Source organism: Crocodylus siamensis, chromosome 4 (genome assembly GCF_052110815.1).
Source record: "Crocodylus siamensis isolate JL-2025a chromosome 4, ASM5211081v1, whole genome shotgun sequence".
NCBI classification, from domain to species: Eukaryota; Metazoa; Chordata; order Crocodylia; family Crocodylidae; genus Crocodylus; species Crocodylus siamensis.
Genome location: NC_143398.1, coordinates 66,277,810 through 66,301,550, shown reverse-complemented (window position 1 = coordinate 66,301,550; position 23,741 = coordinate 66,277,810). Strand labels below are relative to the sequence as shown.

Here is a 23,741-nt window from a genome sequence, read left to right as displayed (position 1 = left end):
ATCTTTCCATTTTTATCAAGTCTTTAAAAAGAACAATTATAAAAATAAAAAAAAAACCTCACCAAACAATCTACCAAACTAAATACATAAGTCAGGGGTGGGCAATTATTTTGGGCGGAGGGCCACTTACTGAGTTTTGGCAAGCCACCAAGGGCTGCGTGGCAGGTAGCCCAGGGCAGATAAATATACATTTTTAAAGTTTTTTAGGGGCCCCATGGGCCAGATAGAATGGCCTGGTGGGCTGCATCCAGCCCCCAGGCCGCATTTTGCCCACTCGTGGCATAAGTAATATCAAATCTGGCTGAAGTCTCCGGAAAAAGAACCGATTAGAAAAAACATTAAAATATTTCCTAATATGAGAAAATGTTTGTGGTCAAACACATTGATTTAAAAAAAAAGTTATGTAACCTCACTAATGAAAGTTCTTTCATTATCCGTACATAGGGCAAGATCCTGCTGCCAGCAAAGCTAGAAGTTTTGATATTAATTTTATGGGAATAGGATCAGGCACTGAGATCCATAGATTTCAAGACCAGAAGAGACTAGTGGTGATCTTAAGGACTTGGACACAGTGTTAAAGTTGGAGAAGGTTTGCTGCACTTAATTTGTTCCCAGCTCCTCCACACATAACAATTAGAGTGCACCAGCTGCTGCCTTTTTAAAAGGGCTTCAAGCATTGGGAAGTTTAAACCCATGTAAGTTTAACCTCTTGTCTCACACAGGTCCCTACAATTTCTTTCAGTTGTTTGAATTGGAGCACTGATTTTTGGAGGGAAGGGAATCCACTCTTATTTTAAAGTATTTCAGTGAGGGAGAGCCACCACACTTGGACTTGTTCCCGTATGCTCAGTGTTGAAGAATTTGAACCTTATTTTAATCTACTTTTGTCTAGCTTCAGCTTCCAGCTATTGGATTGTGTTGTAACATCTCTACAACCCCAACTATCAAATTTCTGACTAGTAGGTACTAACAGATTGTGATCAAACCATCCATTCACCATTTCTTTTGAACATGAATGTGGGATGTCCAGGAAAGATATATGATGTTGGAGTTCTGAGGCAATTAGGTTCATAGACATTTCCCTTTTGGGACAAGCAGGGACCTTATTTCCTTCCAATAATATTATCAACGAGGTGGTTATATTTTAGCTTGTTTGCTCTTCTGCACAGGGATAAAACCTCCCATCTCTTTCTTTTCCAATCACTGTACTCCACTATATTGTACAACCAAACATTTAAAAAAAATGTTTTACTTATATTTATTAATAAAGTATTAAGGCAGCCTTTGCTAGCATCCAAGTTGCTCACCCACAATTATATAGTGCTTATAAACACAGAGAAGTTAGAGATTTATTTCATTGCTACAGATTATGGGGAACATTGGCCATAATCTCTGACAATTTTCCTGTCCCCAGACTGGCTGAGGATCTGATCTGTAAGAGTCTTAGAAGGCAGGAATGGTGTGGCTGAACTCTAAGCACCTGCCAGGGCAATTAAATTCTTACTCGCTATTTCCAACTTCATCCATTTAATAGTAATACAATTATCATCGTCATCATCTGATGTGGGAAGGCAGCTAGCATAATCGGATCAGGGCCTTATAACAATTTAGTTTCAACATTATTTCAGGCTGGGGGAGCCACAGAAGATAGATTTATTTGGGAAAGCCCAGACTAGAAGAAAGAATCAATTTGCCCTGGCTACTGGTGAAATCCCATCAGTCTATAGCAGTGATTCCTAATGAGGGTGTCGTGGCACCCTGGATTGCCAGGGGATTCTTTTAAGGGTGTCACAGGGTACTGCACTATATTAGTAATGTTAGATATGGAAACACCTATACATGATCCACAAGATAAAGCCAGAGATTTCAAGTAGGAATCTATAGGAATGTAAAAGAAATTATGGATTTGATGTGTTCTTTGAGTTCTTTGCAGAAAATACGGAAAACTGCTCTATTTTTCTGTATTCAAAGTAGTGAAAGATAAAAGCTGGCATTTTTCTAGAGGTGCCTTGAGTCTAGAAAGGTTGAGAACAATTAGAATCATAGAAATTTAGGGTTAGAAGGGACCACAGGTGGTCAGTTAGTCCAACCCCCTCCTCAACACAGGACCATCCCCAACTAGATCATCCCAGCCAAGGCTTTGTCTAGCTAGGTCTTAAAAACCTCCAAGGATGTAGTCCCCACAACTTGTCTGCATAACCTGTTCCAGTGTTTTACTACCCTCTTAGTGAGGAGATTTTTCCTAGTATCAAACCTAAGCTTCCCTTCCTGCAACTTGAGACTGAGGAGTTGGAAGAGGAAAACCACTTACTAGAAAAGAAGATTGGGAGTAAATGAAGAGAAATTAGCTATGAGACAGGCTGGGAAATGAGTCTGAGAAGCCTAAGTATGGGAAACTGGGATTGAATGGCAAGGAGAATGGGGATGACTCAGGGATGCATGGCAAAAATTGTTTGCAAAACTGCTGTCTGATTGATTGCATAAATTGGGTACTATGTAGGAAATGAAGCAAGAGATTTCAAAAAGATATTAAGGCTGGGAATGAAAGTAATAGGACAGAATCACACTGCAGGGAGTGAGACAGAAGATCAGGCAGGAAGATCTATAACAAGTCATCTCCAGAACCTAGTATGGATTCTATAACAGGGGGCCAATTAAACCATGGCCCACCCACCTGTTCCTGGGCTAACCGCCTTTATTCTTTCCTGCCACACCTTGTTGTTAATTAATTTAAAGATGTAATTAAGCAGGAGGCTGCCCATTTCCTGCCCCAATGCCAGGGGGCACCATCTGCAGCTCCATTCCTCCCCTACACCACAGCCCAAGCCTCGCAGATGGTATCTATCAATCTCATAGTCACCAGCCTCCACACTAGGCCCCAGAATCTTACTGGGGAACCCCCACCTGGATTCTTCCCCTCAGGCAGTCTCTTCCACCATCATACCAGGCAACATAGTTGCCTGAACTGATCCCCTACCAAGACCTTCAGCTTATTAGACCTGGCCTACCTCCAGGCCAGTCAGAACCCTAGGCCCTCAGCTTTTGGGTGTCCCTTGCAGTGGGCCCCTGGCACTTCAACTCTTCCAGTCTTGACCCCAGCATGGGTCAGTCAGGGGAAATTCAGACAGGTCTGAATCTATGGCCCTTACTCTTTCACCACAGGGTCCACCTTCCCAACCCTCCAACAAAGGGGTAACCCACCCAGTTGTGGGGGCTAGGGGTTAAGACACCCTGACCCACCTTTCACCAGGGTAGTAACTGGCCTGGTATTTCCTGGGGGCTCCTGCACCACTGAGAACCCCACCAGGCCATCCACTCCCAGCAGGGTGCAGTTTTAGGTCATACCCAGGACCAGGACCAGGACCAGGACCAGGACCCTCCTTACCATCCCCTACACCACCTCCCTTATCTCCAGATGATAACAACAGCCCTCTAGTCAAGCAATGTTGCTACCTAACCTTCAGGCAGCAGAACTGCCCTGTTTATATGGGCAGCCCCAGCTCCCAAAATGGCTGCCCTAATCAGGCACCTGGCAGCTGCCAGCTCCAGGCCCTTAAAGTGGTAGACACACACAATGCCCTGCCACAGATTCCAATCCTTGTTTCAGAAGATTGGAGCAAAAGAAATCTCATGAGGTTCAATAAGGAGAAGTGCAAAGACCTGCACTTAGGACAGGATAATCTCATACACAGGTATAGGCTGGGGACTGACAAGCGAAACAGCAGCTCTGCAGAAAAGGACTCAGGGGTTACGATGGTCACCGAGTGTATATAAGCCAACAGTGTGCCATTTTTTTCAAAGAAGACTGCTAGCATATAGTATGGCTTGTTGGTCTAGGGGTATGATTCTCGCTTCGGGTGTGAGAGGTCCCGGGTTCAAATCCCGGACAAGCCCTTTTCACTTTACAGGCTCCGGAATGGACTCCCAATGGAGGTGATGCTTTCTCCTGCATTGAGGGTCTTCAAGAGGCTGGACAGATATTTGGCTGGGGTGTTATGACCCTGCACTTGTTCCTGTCTGGGGTAGGGGGTCAGACCTGATGATCTGTTTTCCAGGGAGGATTATACTGTGGTTACTCAGGGATGCAGGGGGGCAGTCAGGAAGGCCAAGGCAGAGATGGAACTGGGACTAGCTTCCCAGATCAAGGACAATAAGAAGTCCTTTTTTAAATACATATGGGGCAAAAAGAAGGTTCCGGGTAACGTGAGCCCCTGCAGGACACGCTAGGAAATTTGGTCATCACACCAGACGACAAAGCTAACATATTTAATGATTTCTTTGCCTCATTTTCCTGAGCAGGGACCAGAACAGTCACCCCCCGGACCCCGCATTAGACCCCAGGGGAGGTGCACCTAGGCCAAGGGTTAGTGAGGAACTAGTTAGGGAATTTCTGGAGGGACTGGATGTACTTAAATCAGCTGGTCTGAACAATCTCCACCCTTGAGTACTGAGGAAATTGGCTGAGGACATTGTGGGACCCCTAGCACGGCTTTACGAGCACTCATGGTGCTCTGGTGTGGTGCCAGAGGACTGGAAGAGGGCCAACGTGGTTCCCATCTTCAAAAAGGGGAGGAAGGAGGACCCAGGAAACTATAGGCCAATTAGTCTTACCTCAATCCTGGGCAAGCTTTTTGAGAGAATTAATCTGGCACATGTCCATGAGGGGCCAGCAGGGAAGATTATGCTTAGGGGCAACCAACATGGGTTCATTATCGGCAGACCAACCTGGTGGGCTTCTATGACCAGATCACCAAATCCTTAGATGCAGGGCTAGCAGTGGACATAGTCTTCATGGACTTTCGGAAGGCCTTCGACACTGTTTCTCACACCATTCTCATTAAGAAACTGGGGGACTGTAGTGTTGACACCCACACAGTCAAATGGGTTGCCAATTGGCTGGAAGGCCGCACGCAGAGAGTGGTGGTGGATGGGTCATTTTCGACCTAGAAGGATGTGGGCAGTAGGGTTCCCTAGGGCTCGGTTCTCGGGCCTGCACTGTTCAACATCTTCATCAGCGACTTGGATGAGGGGGTGAAAAGCACCTTGCTCAAATTCACAGAAGACACTAATGGGTAGAAGTGGGTAGAAGTGGGCAGGCTAGAAGAGAGGGACAGACTACATCTAGATCTAGACAGGTTACAGGGGTGGGCAGATGTGAATAGGATGGGTTTCAATACTGATAAGTGCAAGGTACTGTACCTAGGGAGGAAGAATCAGCAGCATACCTACAGGCTGGGGAACTCCCTTCTCATCACCACAGAGGCAGAAAAGGATCTTGGAGTCACTATTGATGCCAAGATGAACATGGGCCACCAATGTGAGGACGCGGTCAGTAAAGCTAACCGCACCTTGTCATGCATTCACAGATCCATCACGAGCAGGTCCAAGGAGGTGATCCTCCCTCTCTATGTGACATTATTCAGGCCACAGTTGGAGTACTGTGTCCAGTTTTGGGTGCCCTACTTCAGGAGGGATGTGGACAGCATCAAGAGGGTCCAAAGGGGTGACATGATCAGGGGGCAGCAGGGTGGGCCCTACGAGGAGAGGCTATGGGACTTGAACCTGTTCAGCCTCCACAACAGAAGGCTGAGGGGGGATCTGGTGGCCATCTATAAAATTGCCAAGGGGAACCAGCAGGCAGTGGGAGAGTCCCTGTTCCCCTGAGCACCACTGGGAGTAACAAGGAATAACAGCCATAAGTTGACTGAGAGTAGATTCAGGCTAGATATCAGGAGGCGCTACTTCACTGCCAGGGTGGCTAGGATCTAGAACCAACTTCCAACTCCTACACTGGGGGTCTTCAAAAGGAGGCTAGATATTCACCTCGCCGAGGTTGTTTGACCCCAGCATTCTTTCCTGCCCGTGGCAGGGGGTCAGACTTGATGATCTGCTCAGGTCCCTTCTGACCCTACCAACTTTGAAACTATGAATAAATGCCCTTTCTTCAGGCTCAAGCCCTCTCAGGCCTACATCTGGGCTTCAATCCACCTCCCACTGGGCCCCTAGGCCCATGGGCTCTTTGATCTTGCTGGTAACCACTCTGGCTGTGGGCGCTCTACTCAGCCCTAGAACTGCTAGAGACCTCTTTTTACTGCTTCTCTCTCAGTGCTTCCCTAGCCTTCCCCCGCCTTAACGCACCAGGCAGTAGGGGCTGGAATTTTCAGGTGCCCCATACTTGCCCTTCCCTGGGGTTTGCCACCAGTGGCACTTTTAAGAGGCTACCCTGCCACAAGCAGATCTACCACTGTGACCACCAACCTCAGTAGGATGCAATTTTTGGTCATATCCAGGACCCACCTCCAGGCTATCTTGCCCTGATGATCCTGATGTTACACACCTTTCCTGGGCTGTGGGCTTCCAGCCCCATTCCTTGCCTCTTTTGGGCTATAGGCCCCCAGGCCTCTGCCCCCAGCTCAGTCTCACCTCCAGGCCCTCTGCCCTTGGCTTTCTCTGCCCCGGTCTCTCTGGGCTCCTACACTCAGCCCTTCAGTAGGCTCCAAACCCCTCATCAGTTTCCACAGGCTCAGCCCATCCTTCTGGACTCACCCAGACCCCATGATAGGTCCCCCACACTTGGCCTCTCTCTGTGGGCTCACATGGACCCTGCAATAGGTCCCATAAATATAGCCCCTCTTTCTGGGCTCACCCAGGGTCCTCAGTATGTCCTATAGACACAGTCCCTCACTCTCTGGGCTCACCCAGACCTCTCAATAGGTCCCGTACTCTCAGCCCCATTCTACTGGGCTCTGGACCCCTCTCTGGGTCTCTAGGAACCTCCTCCACCCCTCTAGTTCCTTCCCAAACCTCCAGACTGATTTAGATGTTACCCTCCATGCTGACCCACTGGAGCTCCTGCCATCCTGCTGAGGTAGTGCTTTCCCAGCAGGCTCCAAGATCTTACCGTCAGCTTTACTCAGGGCCTGGGCTTACATCTGCCTTAAGCCTGGCCTTCCTCATGGGTCAGATAACTCAGACTGGCCTCTCACGGCATCTTACCCATGAGTTCCCTGACTGAGTCGAAGTCTGTTTTTCTGAAGTCCAGGGTTTGTAATCTGCTGCTCACCTTCCTTTCCTCAGGGTCCTGACCTCAATCATCTCATAGTCATTGGTGCCTGTTTCCATTCACTACTGCTTCCCCCACCAATTCTTCCCTGTTTGTGAGCAGCAGGTTGAGAAGAGCACTGCACCTAGCTGGCCTCTCCAGCACTTGCACCAGGAAGTTGTCTCCAACACTCTCCAGAAACTTCCTGGGTGACTTGTTCACTGCTGTACTGCTCTCCCAGCCAATGCCATAGACATAGACATTGGTCTATGTAAAAGAGATTGTTGGTGGTGGTGTTGTCTGATGACAGAATGGCATATCAAAGAATGGAGCAGAATGAAAAGCTACAAGGGCAAACATTGGAATTTTTATCTCCCCAAGAACCTTGCAAACATCCTTGAGTTTTTTCTGCATGATGCATTTGGCCAAGGTTTGAGAGAATTTGAGTTAATGCTAGCAGGGTAGCCAGGGATGGAGCCAGAGGTAGAACAGCAGCAATAATACCTCACTTTTTTGCTGTACATTATATGCACAGAAGAGGAGGCAACAGCAGCAGACTCTGGAGCTGCTTGAAAGTAGGGACTCTGGGCAGACCCTGTCCCAACCAGCCAGCAAGCTCATAGATAATACATACATGCAGAACTCCCAGCAGAAGCTCTGAAACTCATTGGTATCCAGGATCACAGTGAGTGTTTTGGTCACTTCCATTTTGGCTGTGTGCCACATGCACAATCAAGAGAGCATGTGTGTCATAAAGCCAAAGGGGCTGTAGCCGCACCCCTGTCACTACAATCCTGGATTGGGCCATGATGGTACTGAACCAGGATGAAGAGACTTGCTGGCAGAAGAACTGATTTAACCTTGCAAAACTTTTACTGTGCTCACACTCAGCATTGGTCAGAGTAGCAAGCACCCACAAGGTCTGGTTTAGAGAGCAGAATCCTGGATTGCGGGGTGGGGGGAATCTAGGTGTTTGGCAGAGCTGGACTGAACTGTATGGAAACTGGCAGAGGCCATGCAGAAACAGAGTTAAATACCAGGCAAAGATACATAGACTGGAAGTATACAGAGAGCATGAAGGGCAAGAACATACTAATTAATGGGAAATCCCCAGGGCAATTTGCAAGACTGCTACATGGCTCACAAGTCTACATATCCATTGCCTCGTCATCAGAGATGAGCATGCCAGCATGGATTCATGGATCCAGATGTGCATTTAAGGATTTTAAGTATGGATAGCAATTAGGGCATACTTGTAATGTAGATGTACTCTTTAGGCACAAAAGATCTTAAGTCTCTTTGAAAGTCAATAGGAACTAGATTCCTAAGTCACTTAGGTACTTTAAAAATCAACATTATTTATTATCCGTGTTAGCCACTAAATCATAGAACTTATGCACCACAAAGAGTTTCAAGCACTTTTATTTCTTAAGGAGTCTATTTCTATTTAATAATCTAATTAGGTCTATAATTCAACATCTGCATAAAAAGACAGAACATAAATTGGATTGTAAATATTTACATAATTTGCTGTTTTCATTAAGCTGGTAGTTCTGTAGTCCTTTTTAAGTGATTTACAAAACTAATTTTCTGTAAGAACACAGTTATGGGGGGCTAATTAGAGCATTTCATTTTAATGGCACACAGAAGAGAAGACAGGGATGGTGGCCAAGATTTTCCAAAGTAACTAAACATATTGCTTGTCTCAGTTTCTAACTCAACACACCTGCAAGCTCCAATTTGTATTTATCATTTCTTTATTATTTTTTTGCAGGGGATGAATGCTCAGCATTTTCTGATACACCAAGCCTCCTTTATGACCTCCTTTCAGACAACCACAATTTGAGAGACTCAAAAAAATCACTAATCATTGTGAAATATCTTTATCCATACCTCTATTCCTTTTGGAAAGAACTACACATACCTCTCTCTGCTGGCAGACAAGGGTCTTTGGGTAAATGTGATATCTTTTATTAGACCAACTAAATAGTTGGAAAAATTGTTCTTTGTAAACTTTCAGGCACAAACACCCTTCAGGCATAGGAAGAGTCTGCTGTTTTGTGTTTTCCATGGCAAAACGGAAGCTGAGATGCAAATTGCAGGTCTGTGAAAATGCAAATGTATATCAGTGAGGGTCAGAAGGCATGGGAGACAATAGGTGTGAGACAGGTAGGTGGCGGGGAAGGACGGAATGTTGAACTGATGATAGAGTGTAGCTGGTAAAATGCAGACAGGTTACCTAGGGTTATCAGATGGCAGGCAGGTTATAATGTGCCATAAATCTAATGTCTATATTCAGTCCACAATTTTTTTGTGTCCAGTAGATTTATGAAGTGAATGAAGTTCATAGACTCATCTGCGAAAGGTGTTTTGTAAATTTCCTTTGAAGATTAGAACTAAGAGATTGGAGGGAGAGTAGCTGTCTTATGAGAAGTGTGCACCCACAGGTAATTGGGTATTTTTGTCTTTGATAGATTTTTGGTGTGTGTTCATTCTGGTACAGTTGTTGTTTGGTTTCTCCATATTTTCCACCAGGGCATTTAGTGCATTTCAATTACATTTCTGGAGGTGCAGGTGTAAGATCCAGCAATGGTGATGGTTCTGTTGTTGGGTGTAGTTATAGCAGGAGTGTTGGAGATGTGTTGGCATGTTTTACATTTCTAGTCCTGGCATGTGCTGGATCCATTCAGTGTGCTTGCTCCTGGTGATGAGGTTGGCAAGGTTTGGTGCTTGTTTAAAGGCTAGGATGGGTGGTTTTAGAACGATCTCTTTAAGAACTGGGTCTTCTTTAGTATGGGCTGCAGTTGTTTGCGGATTTTCCATATAGGTTCCAGGGAAGTATGGTATGTCATAACTAATGGTGTGTAATTAGTGGGGATTTTCTTTACAGAAGCCATTCTCCACATGGTGTCTGGGTGGCTCTTTCAAAAGTGCAATTTATATCTCTGGAGAGCGTCCTTGTTGAGTGAAAGCCCTTTTGAGATTTGTGAGGTGATGATGGCTAGTGTTCTCAGCGCAAGTTCAGTGGTATTGGAAGGCTTGGCTGTGTATTACAGCTTTCTTGGTGTGTTTAGGGAGATAGCTGGTTCTGTGTAGATATGTTTGTTGGTCCATGGATTTCTTGTATATGATGGTTTGTATTTTACCATTCTGGATATTGGTCATAGTGTTTGATCATATTGATCTCTCTTCGGATACATTCAGGTGGACTCTTATGCTTGTGCAGAGCCCTACTGAGGTTAGCAACACTCCACACAGATAGAAGGGACCACCACATTAAAGCAAATCTAATTTCAGGGGTGGAACACTTTAACCTCTTGGGATGTATGGGTTCACCATACTTGTAGTGGTAGCATTGTAACATTTGCCTTGTGCTGGCTGGATGGCAACCATGCTTAAGTTTTTCCCATTGATCAGCCAGCAATAAGGGATAGAGCCCTAGGTTGTGCTGACACTAGGGCTATTGAACATACACAGTGGCCACATCTACATGAGCGGCAGTTGTTAATGTACAGTCATTTAGTACTTGCATAACCAAGTACAAATGACTGTGCAGTAACCGGCAGTACTGCACAGTAGTGTCCCCACATGGATCTTTTCAGATGCTACTGCACAGTAGCAACAATCTACTATGCAGTAGCTCATTCCTACTGCAGAGTAGCATTGCATCACAGTTAGTGCCTACCAACACTACAGTGCAGTAGGAATGAGGTACTGCTTAGTAGCTTGTTGTTACTGTGCAGTAGCATCTTGTGTAGATACAACTAGTGTTTTCATACACACGTACAAATTGTATTAATAATGTGATGTTATTCCCTTAACAAGGTGATACAGATCTTCTCTTAGTTAGTATTGGGCTAACTGTTGTTATCTATGCTATTGTCTTCTCTGTAGGCTTTTCTGTTTTTCTCCCCTTTGTTTCCTTTTATTAAAAAGGCTGCTTATCTTGGAAGCTGTTTGTCACATTCCTGAATATCATATCAAAAGGATCATGGTTTAGACATCCAGAGTGCACCTGTGCTTGAATTTCTGAGATTTGTTTTAACACTTTCACTAACAGATGTTCATGAAAATAGAAGTTTATTTCATGGCAGACACTGAACAAATATTTATTGCTAGTTATGTATGCAAACATATGCTGCCAATTGTGTTATGGCATATCACAAACTGAAGAGCAAGATATATATGCTTGATGAGACTAGAATGTACTTCTGTTGGTTAATAATTATTAATTAGTAGCCATTGAAACATGAATTACATTTAGATAGAAGCAAAGGGTTACCAGTTTCTTCATGGCAGCTGCAGCGTGTATGTGACAGGGTTAATCAGGTGGATTGTTTGGTAGGGACCAAGGAACTGATTATTCAATTTGTGGGAGGGTTTTTGGTGTGTATATGCTTGGTGGATAACCATACCTTTTGACCCATGACATAGGTCAGGCCTGGTTGATGTCAGCAACTGGTTTATCATTTCTGGCTTTCCTTAGCTTGGTCTACTCAGTTCTTCAGATGTCCCTCTATTTAATGAATATATTGCACCCATTCAGAGGCTGCAGGTTTGGGAGACATTGAGGACAGCTCAGCATGGAGTTGGGGGCAAACACTATAATTTGCAAAAAATGGACTCAAGAGCATTAGAAATTGTAAGCAAACCTTGCAAGATTAAACAAGGAGGACTATGGTATTTCTCCAGTTTTCCACACATTGCTGCTGAAGCCATATACAGAGAACTCCCTTCTGCACACAACATAACTGCCTCCTTCTCCTGTGCACATAAAGGGGAAAGGTTCATGAAATCCTAGATTCAGAATTTAAACATGGCTAGCTATGGGGTTCCTGGTGGATTGGGATGGGTGCAATCCAGAAGATCACACCTGGGAACCATAGAAAACATATGTGCCCCTGTACTGCTCCAGGACTTCTGTGAAAAGTATCCAGGAAAACTATGATCAGACTGCCTAGATGTCAGGTGTAAAAGCAAAGGGTAATGGTAGGTCCCAGTCCCAAACCCTCAACCTGGAGACTCAGGGAGCAAGCACTAACTCAGCCCTCCACTAGGCTAAAGCTTATGACTAGAGGTGGAACAGCAGGGAAGAGGCACCAAATTGAAAAGCCAGCCTACTACTGGCTCTTGATTAATTGATTGATCTCTTCAGGCTATATAAACCCTGGGCAGGAAACAGGAAGCTGTCAGAGCAAGAAGGTTCCTACTACTTTTGCAATGAATGCTCTGCTGACTTCTCACTTCTATCTCCTGCTTCTAGAGACCTGTTGCTGCCTCTGTCTTGTGACTTGGTTTGTTTGGAACTCTGATCTACAGATATACAACCTGGCTTGCTCCCTGACTTTGCTCTGCCTGTTGTTTCAGCCTTGTCTCAGCCTCTGGCCCTGTGGTTTCAACCCAGCTCATGCTAGCCACTAGGTAGACCACTCAAGCTGTGGTGCATGATATTCCACCAGCACAAACTTCTCCAACAGCAAAGCTTATGTTTTTAGTCTCAGGTTCAGGGACAATACAAAGATGGAGCTATGCTCTTAACTTGCCAGCATGGAAAGAGAGGAACAGCATCTGTGAGAGTTGCAAAAATATTTTATCAGTGATTTAAAAAGGGCATGTAGGACACACTTTTAGACACAGGATTCTCCCTGTCTGCCTTTTTAGTTCTGTTTTTAATCCAAATGCCTGTGTCAACATGGATTGTGTTAAGCATTTGGAACAGAATTCAGAGTTAAGAGCTCCACAATCCTCAGACATATATTTCAATTTAGATCTATACACTAGTATTCAAGTCATGTGCAATTATTAAATAGCTGCCGAATTCCAACTAGTTCCCAACATGTCGTCTTTCACTGCTCACCCCCATCCAATTATTCCTTCAACCTAGGAAAAGATATTGGAAAACAAATGAACTTTGCAGTGTGACCAGAAAACCAACAAATGTACTTCGTAATTGGGGTGGATGGGATGTTTCAAGGATTGAGATACTTCCTTAAAAAATACCTACTTCCACAGTCCTTCATTAAACTAACTAGGTGTGTTACCTAAAGCACCTTAGATGATTTCAGTGCTGCAGTATCAAACAAGAGATATCTCGTTACAGATCAGGATTCAATTCATTTAAAACTTTCAAGTAAAAACCTGAAGATTGGGAGGAACTGGAAAGCTGTGTACACAGCAGTGTTGATATGATATTTAAGAAAGGCCCCTTAAAAACTGATGCCTACTTTCTACCACTAACATTGTCTCAACATCCAGAAGCATTTGTTGGTTTAATACAGCCAATGTCAGTAACAAAATACCATCAAACTAAATAGAATAAGGCTGTACAAAATAGAAGAACTGTACAAAAAAGCTTGCACATGACAAAGAGTAAAGTATACTTCCTAGTCAATGTAACAGGTATTGTCATATGTCTGTTCAATCTTCAATGTGCATATTCCTGAAAAGTCAATCCACATTTAGGGGGAAAAATACTGTGGGGTTTTTTTTATATATATAGTTCTGGACCAAATCCAAAACAGCAGCTGGTATTTTATGGCTCCCATGAGAACCTGCAAAATCCTGCATTCATTCCCAAGGAATGTTTACCCCTTTTACAAATGATGACACTATGGAGACGTAATTAGAACTGCGCTGCTATGGGCTGGAGAGAAAACCATGATCATCACTATACAGAGATAATCTATCTGAACTGTAATTGTGCAGAAGGTCAACAATGGCAAGGAGCAAACATGAAGGTCAAAAAGTGAAATGTTAAGTCTTTTTCCTTCTAACCTGGAAATCCCATTGGAAAAGCTCAGATTCACTGCTAGTAGATGAGACCCAATGGTATGGAATGTGGATGGAATTTTATTGCATTACACATGTGACTTAAAAGCCTGAGTCCTACTTAAAAAAATGACTTAGAAGTCTATCTGCCAAAGTCACTTTTGAAAATAGGATTTGGGCTACTAGAAGTTGGCTCTTTTGACAAATTTGCCATTGGTGCATACTAGAATTAATGGTAGTAGGAGAAAAAATGCCTCCATGTAATTTTGACCGTGTAAGGTTGAATCCTTCTGCTGATGAAATCCATGACAGATTTTCCATAAGAACATATATTACAAATCTTAATTTAAGATTCAGAAATGTCTACAGTAGGACTTCAGTCCTGTAGCTCAGTAGGACTTTTTTTAACACTGAAGAAAAAAATCAAACAGAAATAGAACGGAAGTAGGTTAAAAGCAGAAATCAGTGTATTTAAATTATCAGGATGATAGTAAATACATATAGTAAGAAGCATAAGGAGAGGCCAGGGAAGATTAAAAATCTAAGTACATGTGTACTTGTACATGGGGAGAATGGGTAGATTCTTGGAGCTCAGCTGCACATAATATTGCACTGAAGTAATAAAAGGTTTGAATAAAAAAATAGTTATTTCAGTGCATCTAAACATTCCTGTTTCACAAAAAAAGTGGTTACAGTCAATTTAGCTTAATTTGCTTGCTACTAGCTTTAGTCTGCATTCATGCAATTGTAAAAGAAGTGATAAAGGAATTAGAAACATATGTATCTGGAGGGGTTTTCTTTTTATATATAAGAAACATATTTTATCTTTACATACAAATAAAAAGCATGACAATGGTGCTGATGTTAGATGCAAAACATGAACGTTCAAGAGAATAGACTGAAAATTTGGGGTAAACAATGTTGCTTATTAAATCAAAAGTTAGTTGAGGAAAAAACATTGGGACGCAGGAAAAAAACAAGGAAGAACTTCCTCATCTGCCCTTTGCAAGGCCCTGGCTCTACTGTGTAGCTTGAACCAGACTGATAAGCCAGAGAAAGTCATTTTGTATGTACAGCAGGAATAGAACTTTGTTGCAAGTCCATTTGCAGGCAGACTAGTATCATAATGAGTATTTTGGTGATATATGTGGCCAGTGAACCTGCTTGGGATCTACAGATGTTGAATTTGAATCTTGAGTTCTTAAGAATTTTGCTCTCTTCCTGAATTTGTAAATGTATTTATTAGATGTATATGCTACTGTCCCCAACAAGGCTCTTACAGCAAAAGACAAAATAACTTATTACCAGGCCACTTTCTGGAAATTTTTGCTGGAGATCAAAGCTTCTGGTCAAAAGAATTAAAATTTCAGAATGTTCTGAAATCCACACATACTTTCTTCAGAGGTATTGACAAGGAAAACAACATTAATTAAATAAAAGGACAACAGCAGGAAGTGGCAGCATTAGGGTAATTGTGCCTTTTCCAGCACTGTGGGACTGAGTGTGATGAAAGAAAAGCAATTAGCTGGGTTTCTAATACACATTAATATGATTAAAGCATTGCTTGGTATATGGAAACACACCCACAATAATGACCCCTGGCACATCAATATTCTGACAGGTCAAGGAGCCATCTTGAGGACCAGTGTGATGTCACCAGTGATAAAAGTAGTGCCAGGATTCTGTCACTAGTCAACGCAGTAAGTTCTGTTTATCTTAAAAAAAACCAGAACTTTTTTCTACAATTATTCATCTAATCTACATAACTAAATGCCTCACATCTACGAATCTAACCACTCAAACTGTTGTTGTTGCTGTGAATAGAGGAAAATGTCAAACAGTAAAAAAACTAGTAGTCACATGGCTGTTTTCAGAACAGTCATAGCAAACTTTACAATATCCCTCCCCCACTGCTTTAAAAATTAAGCCTCAGCTGGCAAGCTACAATTGGCACTTTAAAACAATATTCTAATCTCCCACCAAAAATTGCAGAACTCTATCAAAATGAAGAAAAATCTAGTGTAACCTTAATCAAGAAGGCTCTTTGATCCATCTGAATATTGCTATGCCAGGGAGCCGATTTAAAGATGCAAGCTGAGTAGTCAAGGAGTTCTTTAGATATCATTGTCCCAATAGGAAGCTGACTCTACTACTTACATTAGTTTAAAATCCATGTACAAAGGAAGACTGCTTTGAAATGTGGACAACGGTATAGTTTTTTGTGCAAATCTGGGGTCACTTAATCAAAGGGTTGTCAATAGCTGTTACTAAAGGCATTTGGCCTGACCTTAAATCTTTATTTCTACATTTTCAGATACACTTGATAACCTGGAAGAGTAAAGGCAGCAATGTAGGTCAGACTTAACTGTGCATGAATGGCATTTTTGATCATTTGACTAGAATAAAATGTAAGGTGTGATATTAGCACATGTCAGCTAATGTGTTAACTAACATGTTTTGAAAGTCTAGCATAGACAAAACCCTACTGTTTGAACATGTGCCAAACTGGTGGAGGGAGTTAAAAGCTTGAGTTTTAACTCTTCCATTCCCAATAGTTCAGTCCCGGGGTGGCCAGCCTGTGGCAGGCATGCCACAAGTGGCACAGGCAGCCTCTGTGCATCACACCTGGCAGAAGGGGAGGGGACAGGCCTATCAGGTACACAGAGAAAACATGGGCATGTGTGCCCACAGTGGGTTAGCGCCCCCTTTTATAGGGACTATCAGGTGTGCACCAACTAATTTACTGGGCCAATTTAAAACAGTAACAGGGATAAGAGTGACAGCCAGAGGTTGAGGACAAGTGCTGCAAGGGGGGACACCAAGCAGAGCACACTGGCCAGTCCCCACTGGCTCCTTGAACAACTCTAAGTAAAACTCTGCCCAGAGACATGACTGGATTAAGGACAGGAAGGTAGCTCAGGCCCCATTGTCACCAGCAGTCTTCCCAGCTAAAGCCTGCTTCCTGGTCCGATAGATGGCTGGGTGGGGAGGGGACAGGCTTTTTTTGACACATAATGAGAATGTGGGCCTTAGGACCACAGAGCAAGTTAGCTCTGTTAATTAAATTCATGGGACAAATAAAAGACAAAACAGGGACAGGAGTGATGGGCAAAGGTTCAGGATAAGTGTACCAAGAAAGGAGACGGAGCAGAGTCTACTGATGGCACAGCACGCACTGGCCCTTGAATGCATCTAAGGAGCCAGTGGACACTGCCCAGGGAAACCACCCAGAGAGGTGACGGGATGAGGGACAGGAACATGGCCCCGCTATCACTGGGGCATAGGTGCCAACTCTTATTTTGGGTGGGGGAGGCCTAAGGTGATGGATCTGTGGAAGGTTTTATGCACCAGCCTTGTTGTGTAAGGAAGGGCTGTGACATCTCTGCTCTGGGGGTCCTCCTGGCCAGAGCCTCCTCCCTGGTCACATATGGGGCCAGCTTAGCTCGAGGGGGGAGGGGACAGGCAAGCACAGGGGAGGGGATCAGAGAGGGGCTGGGCTATTCGTGGCCCACGAGCTGGGCTCCCACCCGTTTCGCCCCTGTCTTTGACAGCACGACAGGGGAAACATGCCCTAACCCCACGGGGCCTCCCTTAGACCGGGCCAGCGTCCCTCCTGGAGGGTGTCTCGGGGTTGCTTCTGGCTCCTGCGGGAGGGCTCGGTCCCTCGACCCAACCCCCCCGGGTCTGGCCGCCCTCACGGGGGACTCCGCCACGGGAGAGCACCGCAGCGGCCTGAGGGGCAGCGAGACCCCGGGCCCGGCGCGGGCGGCTCCCCCCCGGCGGGGCCCGGCCGCTGCGGTGCATCGGGGCCGCGGCCGGGCGGCAGGCGGGGCCCGCAGCTCCGCCGCAGAGGGCAAAGCCCGGCGGCAGCAGCAGGCAGGCAGGGCTCCGGCGGGAGCGCCGCCCTGCCTGACGGGCCCGCGGCGTCTCCATTGCCTGCCGGAGCGAGCACGAGCCGCCGGCCCATTGTGAGCGCTGCCCGCGGCGCCCCGGCGCTCACCTGGCGGCCGCGGCTCCGAGGGGATGCCATTGTGCGCCCGTCCCGTCCCGCCCCCTGTCCCTGCCTGAACCGGGCGCGCCCCCTCCCCTCGCCGCTCCCGCCCCCCGCGCCGGGAAGGAGGCGCCGCCGCCGCGGAGGACTGCGCTGCGCGCCCGGCTGCGGCACCAGCGGGGCCAGGGCACCATGCCGGGCTGGAAAAAGAACATCCCCATCTGCCTGCAAGCCGAGCCGGAGCGAGGTGAGCGCGGCGCGGGGGTGCCGCAGTGCCGGCCGCAGGCCCCCGGGCGGAGGGCGGGAAGGCGGGCAGCCGGCGCCAGCTCCTGCTGAGAGGCTGCGGCTCCCCCGGGCCGGTGCGTGCGTGTTGGGGGCTCCGAAGTGACTTTGCAAACTTCACGCTGGCGGGGGGGCTGCCCTCTGACTCGACTGCGGGGCAGCCCCGGGGCTGGGGTGGGGGGAGGTCCCAACGCTGCTCTCCGAGTTGTCCCCGGCGAGGGAAAGTTGCTGGCGGCGCTTAAAATGGCCCCTCGGCCGGCGCTGCGGCCGCCCCGCGGCCCGGGCAGCCCCAGCGGGGGAGGGCTGCGTCTCCCCGGGGGGCGGGGGGAGCCCCGCAGCGCCCTCGGCCCCCGGCTGGAGAGGAGACCGAGGGCAGGGCGGCTGGGCTCACCCGGGAGGACGTGCCCCGGGGTTTTCCGCGGCCGCGAGGCTGCTTGTGGCCGGGCTCCGTGAGGGATCAAGGGACAGGTGCTGCATCAGCTGTCGCTGCTTGCTGCACGAGGTGTGTGGGAAATGGGGGGATGCCAAGGTGAATTGCCCAGGTGAAACGAGCATTAACAGTTGGGAAGTTTCTGCTACACCCCCATCATCCTCATCTGTAAAGAAACGTAAGGGTTTTTTGTTTGGTCTTTTTGGTATACGGCATGTCAATGAAGGGTTAATGTATAGCCCCTGATATTCCTCTATATACCTTGGTTTGCCCACGGGCTACTGAATCAGGGGGCTTCTTTCTCTCCTTGCTTTCTTATTCAGTCCAGAGATGTTGTGTAAAGAAGGAAAGCCTGCAAAAGATTGACAATGGGACTTCCTGGTAGGTGCAGTGTTCCGCAACTTCTTCTCCCGCTTGGGGATGACAGTCTGCTTCTGTCTGAAATGTTTCATTTATGGTTAATCCTCCTCTGCAGGGGTCAAGACCCCAAGGTGCCACCTGCTTTCAAAACCGCTGACAAGGGAACATGAGTCTTGGTTATGAGAAACTGCATTCTCTTCTGTCAGTCATTACCAAACACATGCTGAAAGGTGTGTGCATATATAAGTTCATGTACAAACGAAGCTGAATGTGTAGGTAGCGAACCGCAGAAACAAGGTAGATTTTTGACACAGTGTGCTCCCTGCTTTTTAGAAATGTGGAACATTTTCAGAGCTGCTCTGATTTGGGTAGATCGGAAGGCTTTTTTGTTGTTTGGTTTCACTATGCATAGAAATCTGATTTAGGAATGGATATTGTGCTTTCTGCCTTATCTCTTTTAGTAGTGTGTGATGGAACAATTGCTAGTGGGTATCTTTTTTGCTTTGATGTTTCTGGGTTTTTTCCCCCTACACCGGCTCAAATGATGATTTGCAAACAGTTCTTATGCTTGTTTATTTTATTCAGATTTCCTACCTGGTATTTCTGTTTTCATTATAGAGCTCAAGAGAGTTATGTTTAGAAACTCTTGCCCCTGGTGCTTTCCTGTATTATTTACACACTGTAAATAAAAAGCTCATCAGAACCTAAAGTAAATTTTTTTTTCTAATACACAGTTCGTTGTATGTTGCTTAAGCTTAACTAATCAGTTTTAGCAGAATTTCAGTGCTACCTGGAGTTTGATTAAACTCTTTCTCCTTTGGAATTAGGGCAAACAAGTGATCCAAATTGGTAATCAGAGTTGAATTTAAGTTGTCCTTAAACATGAAGAATATAGTAGATTAGATAAATCTTTCAAACTACCTGGGGGGAAAAAAAGGCCGGTGTAGTAATGAAAGGAAGTAAAATGCATCTTTTAGCTAATGTTGGAGTTTAGTATGGCATTGACTTGAAAGGCAATTAAAATACAGTTGAATTCTGGTTCTTGGCCAGTTGTGCTAATATCCCCCTCTGCTGTTTCTAGACAATATTTCCATTCATATATCCTACAGAACATTTACAAATATCATGCTGCCTAAGATTTTGTGTGTGTGTAGAACCTATTTTAGCCAAACATTGCAACCATCTCTTACAGCAGAGTTAATAGAACATTACCATGCAAGATATTGAATAGTACAGAATAAAATATATGGTTTATACACTTACTGTTTGTTTTGTGTTTATATATTTTTGTCACTTGCTCGCTTTCAAACGGCATTTTCTCTGTTAGTGAAAAAAGGCAAATTTTAGTCAGTTACCTATTGTGTGGCCATCTGAACGTTGTCTGACCAGCAGTGAGTCTACTGGTATGTATAGTGCAACATAAAAATAGTCCCATCACTTTGAGTTAATGTTTCTTGATGACCTATACCCTTCCCCCTCTCCCCCCTCCCCAAACAATGAATGAAGAAGCCAAGTCATTATCCAGCTCCTTTGCACTATGGTTTTCAGTCGTCCTCCTCAGCCTCCGCTACCTCTTTCCACAATCAGCAGTTCTCACCACATCTTGCCAACAGCCTAGAGAACAACTAATATGCAGCCTTAATTTCAGCTATCTTAAATGATTATCGTTTATCATTTGTATTATATGAATTAAACAGGGGTCAGAGCCTCATTGTGGTAGGTCCTGTGTAGATATGCTGTAGTTTCTGTTCCAAGAAAATTCACAGTTTAACTGTCTTGCATGTTTTGAGGATTGACATAGTATGGGTGAAGTTTTTGGCTAGTGAGTGATCCTTAGTTATGAAACCTGGGTAAAAATGATTAAGAACTAAGATACTGAAAACCCACAATAAGACTGCAATAAGATGCCAAATACCAAGGTAAGCAGTTTGTGTAGATGCTGATGGGGGTGACCAAATAATTTAAAATCAATGGAGTTTAAATAGTGTTGGGGGAGATCGATGAGGCCAGCATTGAGGAAGTGTGTATTTGTGGCAAAAGTAGGTTATAAAGACATAAAGCCTTGGTGTGTTAAGGTTGTGAGAGGACATTAAAGAATGCAGTTCTTTATTTTATTGTCCTGTCAACCAGCTATGTGTTTTCCTGCTCATTAAGAGTGTGAGTTGCATGGTGTTTGAGCAGCTGTTTGTCATATGTCATATTTCTGAGTTATTCTTCAGTGGCATTATTTGTGCATGTATTTAATAAAATTTTATCTGTCTGTTGTCACTGTTTTGCCTTTTTGGCATGATTTAATTGCCTTCTGTGATTAGTCTACCAGAGTGACCTCAAGTAAACTCGTACAAACTACAGAGGTCTATATTATTTTTTTTCTAGGGGCTACACCTTGGAGAGCTGCTTTCTTTCTTCATCTTCTCTTGTAGAAGAACCCAGTCCCATAACCTTTTACTCTACTTCTGCATCTCCAACTTTAAACATCAATGTGTGTACATAGGGCATGGACTAAAGTTTAAATGCTTACTGTAATAGGGAGTATTGTGTATGGTAGGGAATATGTTGAGAAGCCTGCATCTTGGGTGTTGAATGTTATGTGCAGAATGAAAGTGGGTGTGGAAGGGGTTTAAACTGGAGCCTTGAAGGGAGAAATGGAATGTGTAGAGATGAGGGTTGGATGGGGGAGAAAGTGAGTTTTAAATTGGAAAAAACCTTGTTGGGAGGGAGAGGAGTCCTACTACGACATTCACTGGTTGGTTAGAACACACATTCCCATTCTCAAGGCCATTTCTGTTTCATTCTACATTATTGACACCTTCCTTCTCTTCCTCTTTAATGTCTCTGTTCACTGCACAAGCCCCTGAATCAAGCAGCTCACCTATGGAGCTGTCAAGTGGCATATTGAACAATCTAGGATGTGTATAAGTAGAGGTACTGGGCAGACAGTGAAGGGTAGAAGGATTTAGTTGGGTGAGAGTTGGGGGCTGTTTCAATGTCTTGGTGTCTGGTGCCTCTCTAAAGCATCATGCATAAAGGGTTCTTCTAATACTGATACTTCTGCTACCCACTAAATCAAGCCAGTAATTCTGTGGGGAGTCTTTCAAATGCTGTTATATAAGTATGAAATGCTCAATTCGTCCACTTCTTCAGGGGTGAAGCAACAGGATCAGTGCAGTAGTGTTTGCTCAAGGGCATTGACTCTTTCAGAACTCTCCATGGAGCTGTTGCCTTGGTGCGCTAAAGAGCCTTCCTAATACTAATATATTGGCACAGATGCACTGTACTAACTTCAGCCTGGATTCCCTGCTCAGCTTTGAAACCTTTTCTCCAAGCTGTACACAAGCCCAGTGTATCAATATCATGATCTGCCCCCACCTGACTTCACTGAGCGTACTCTTTTTTGACGGCCCGCTCAGTAATGCCTGCTGCATAGCTTGCTGTCTTGTTTGAGATGTGTTTGAGCTGGTATGACAAGAACACAGTTGGCCAGAAAGGTTCGAAGCAAACAGTTTCATTAGAAACATTTTAGTCAGTTCAGACAAAGGAACTGACAGCTGTGAGTAATTTCAGATAACCTCAGAAAAACTCTATTTATGTTCTGTATGGGGTAGACAACTTTATGTGTAATTCTAAACTTTCATAATACCTATGTCTGAGATGTCTTAATGTTTGTGGCGGGGGGACACTAGCTGTTGAGCTAGAAGAATCCGCTGTAAATGGAGGTAAATAGGGCAATGCTGAAAAAGAAAACATTTGATAAGTGCAGTCTGAGAAAAGGTTATACATTTATGGGGGAGGGTACTCCTATCAAAGTTTAATATACATAACACTCAATAAATACAGAAACAGCCCTTGCTAAGTGTTACCTTTTTTTCTCAGAGAGCCTCTAAGAGCAGGCCTGACCTTGACAGGACCTGGTCAATTCAGAGCTGCTTCAGAAACCATGAAACAGGTCTCTTCTGTAGTTTCACCAATTTTGGTGTTAAAGGGAGTGCAATGTTAAAAAAGTAGATAGCAGGGTTAAAGAGTTTCTATGTACCTATGCTGTTTATATGCTTATCCAATATGCAGAGAACCAGAGTTTATTGCAAAAGGTAAATGATTGGGACTAGTGTTGTCTTATTGTGCAAGTAAGTGAATTATTCAAGATGCTTATAAGTAGAGTACAATATATGACAAATATTAATAATTAAAAAAATTGTGAAGAATATGTACTTTTCATCTGGAAATTTATTGTGCTAAATTTAGAGACCAAGTTTAATAAGTAAAATGTAGAATAGATTTTTTGTCTTTAAGTAGGAATTGCAGCATGACCTGTAACCGTAGAGAAGCTATTTCTACCTCTGTAATGAAACAGCATTCAGAAGTAACTGTGTTCCTTCTTGGATTCTGTTGCCAAGTTTCCCATAAGCAAGCTTCTCTTTTAGAGGTGTGGAATTGCACTCTGTGTTGGGTAATGCAGTTGTAATGCATAGCTGTTGCAGTAAACCCTGTCACTTCAGAAGTGACATGTTAAAATTAATTCGTGCAAGATATATCATTAATATTCAGGCCCATTTCCACCCCAGATTTTCTGCCTAATTTAAAACAAATCCATTTATAAACCACCTAAACCACTTTTTGAGATGACACTTGAGCAAATACTTTGAGAAGAAAAATGTTTCTGGAATTAATATTATTTAATATCCTTTCCAATCAAGTTAAATGAAAGCATTTTGGGGACTACAGTGTTAGCTTCATAGCTGATCAAGTTTGATAGAAGCGTAGCAGATAATAACATCTTATCTTATGTGTCCCCTGCTGTACTGCTTGGTATCCTTTAGTTCATAAAGTTATTACCAGTAGTTTTAAAGTTGTATTTATATCTATTTTGA

The 23,741-nt window shown here is 44.5% G+C and overlaps 1 protein-coding gene and 1 non-coding gene across 2 annotated transcripts in view; both read left to right on the top strand.

The window, feature by feature from the left end:
* Positions 1 to 3,822: 3,822 nt before the first annotated feature.
* Positions 3,823 to 3,894, top strand: TRNAP-CGG (transfer RNA proline (anticodon CGG)). Its single transcript has one exon. It is a non-coding gene; the product is annotated as a tRNA-Pro (tRNA).
* Positions 3,895 to 17,849: 13,955 nt separating this feature from the next.
* Positions 17,850 to 23,741, top strand: part of GRIP1 (glutamate receptor interacting protein 1) — a 592,924-nt gene continuing 587,032 nt past the window's right edge. The window contains exon 1 of the mRNA XM_090042472.1: positions 17,850 to 18,048. Within this exon, the coding sequence (XP_089898598.1) occupies positions 17,994 to 18,048 (55 nt within the window). The 5' untranslated portion in view covers positions 17,850 to 17,993. The remainder of the gene's footprint in view (positions 18,049 to 23,741) is intronic.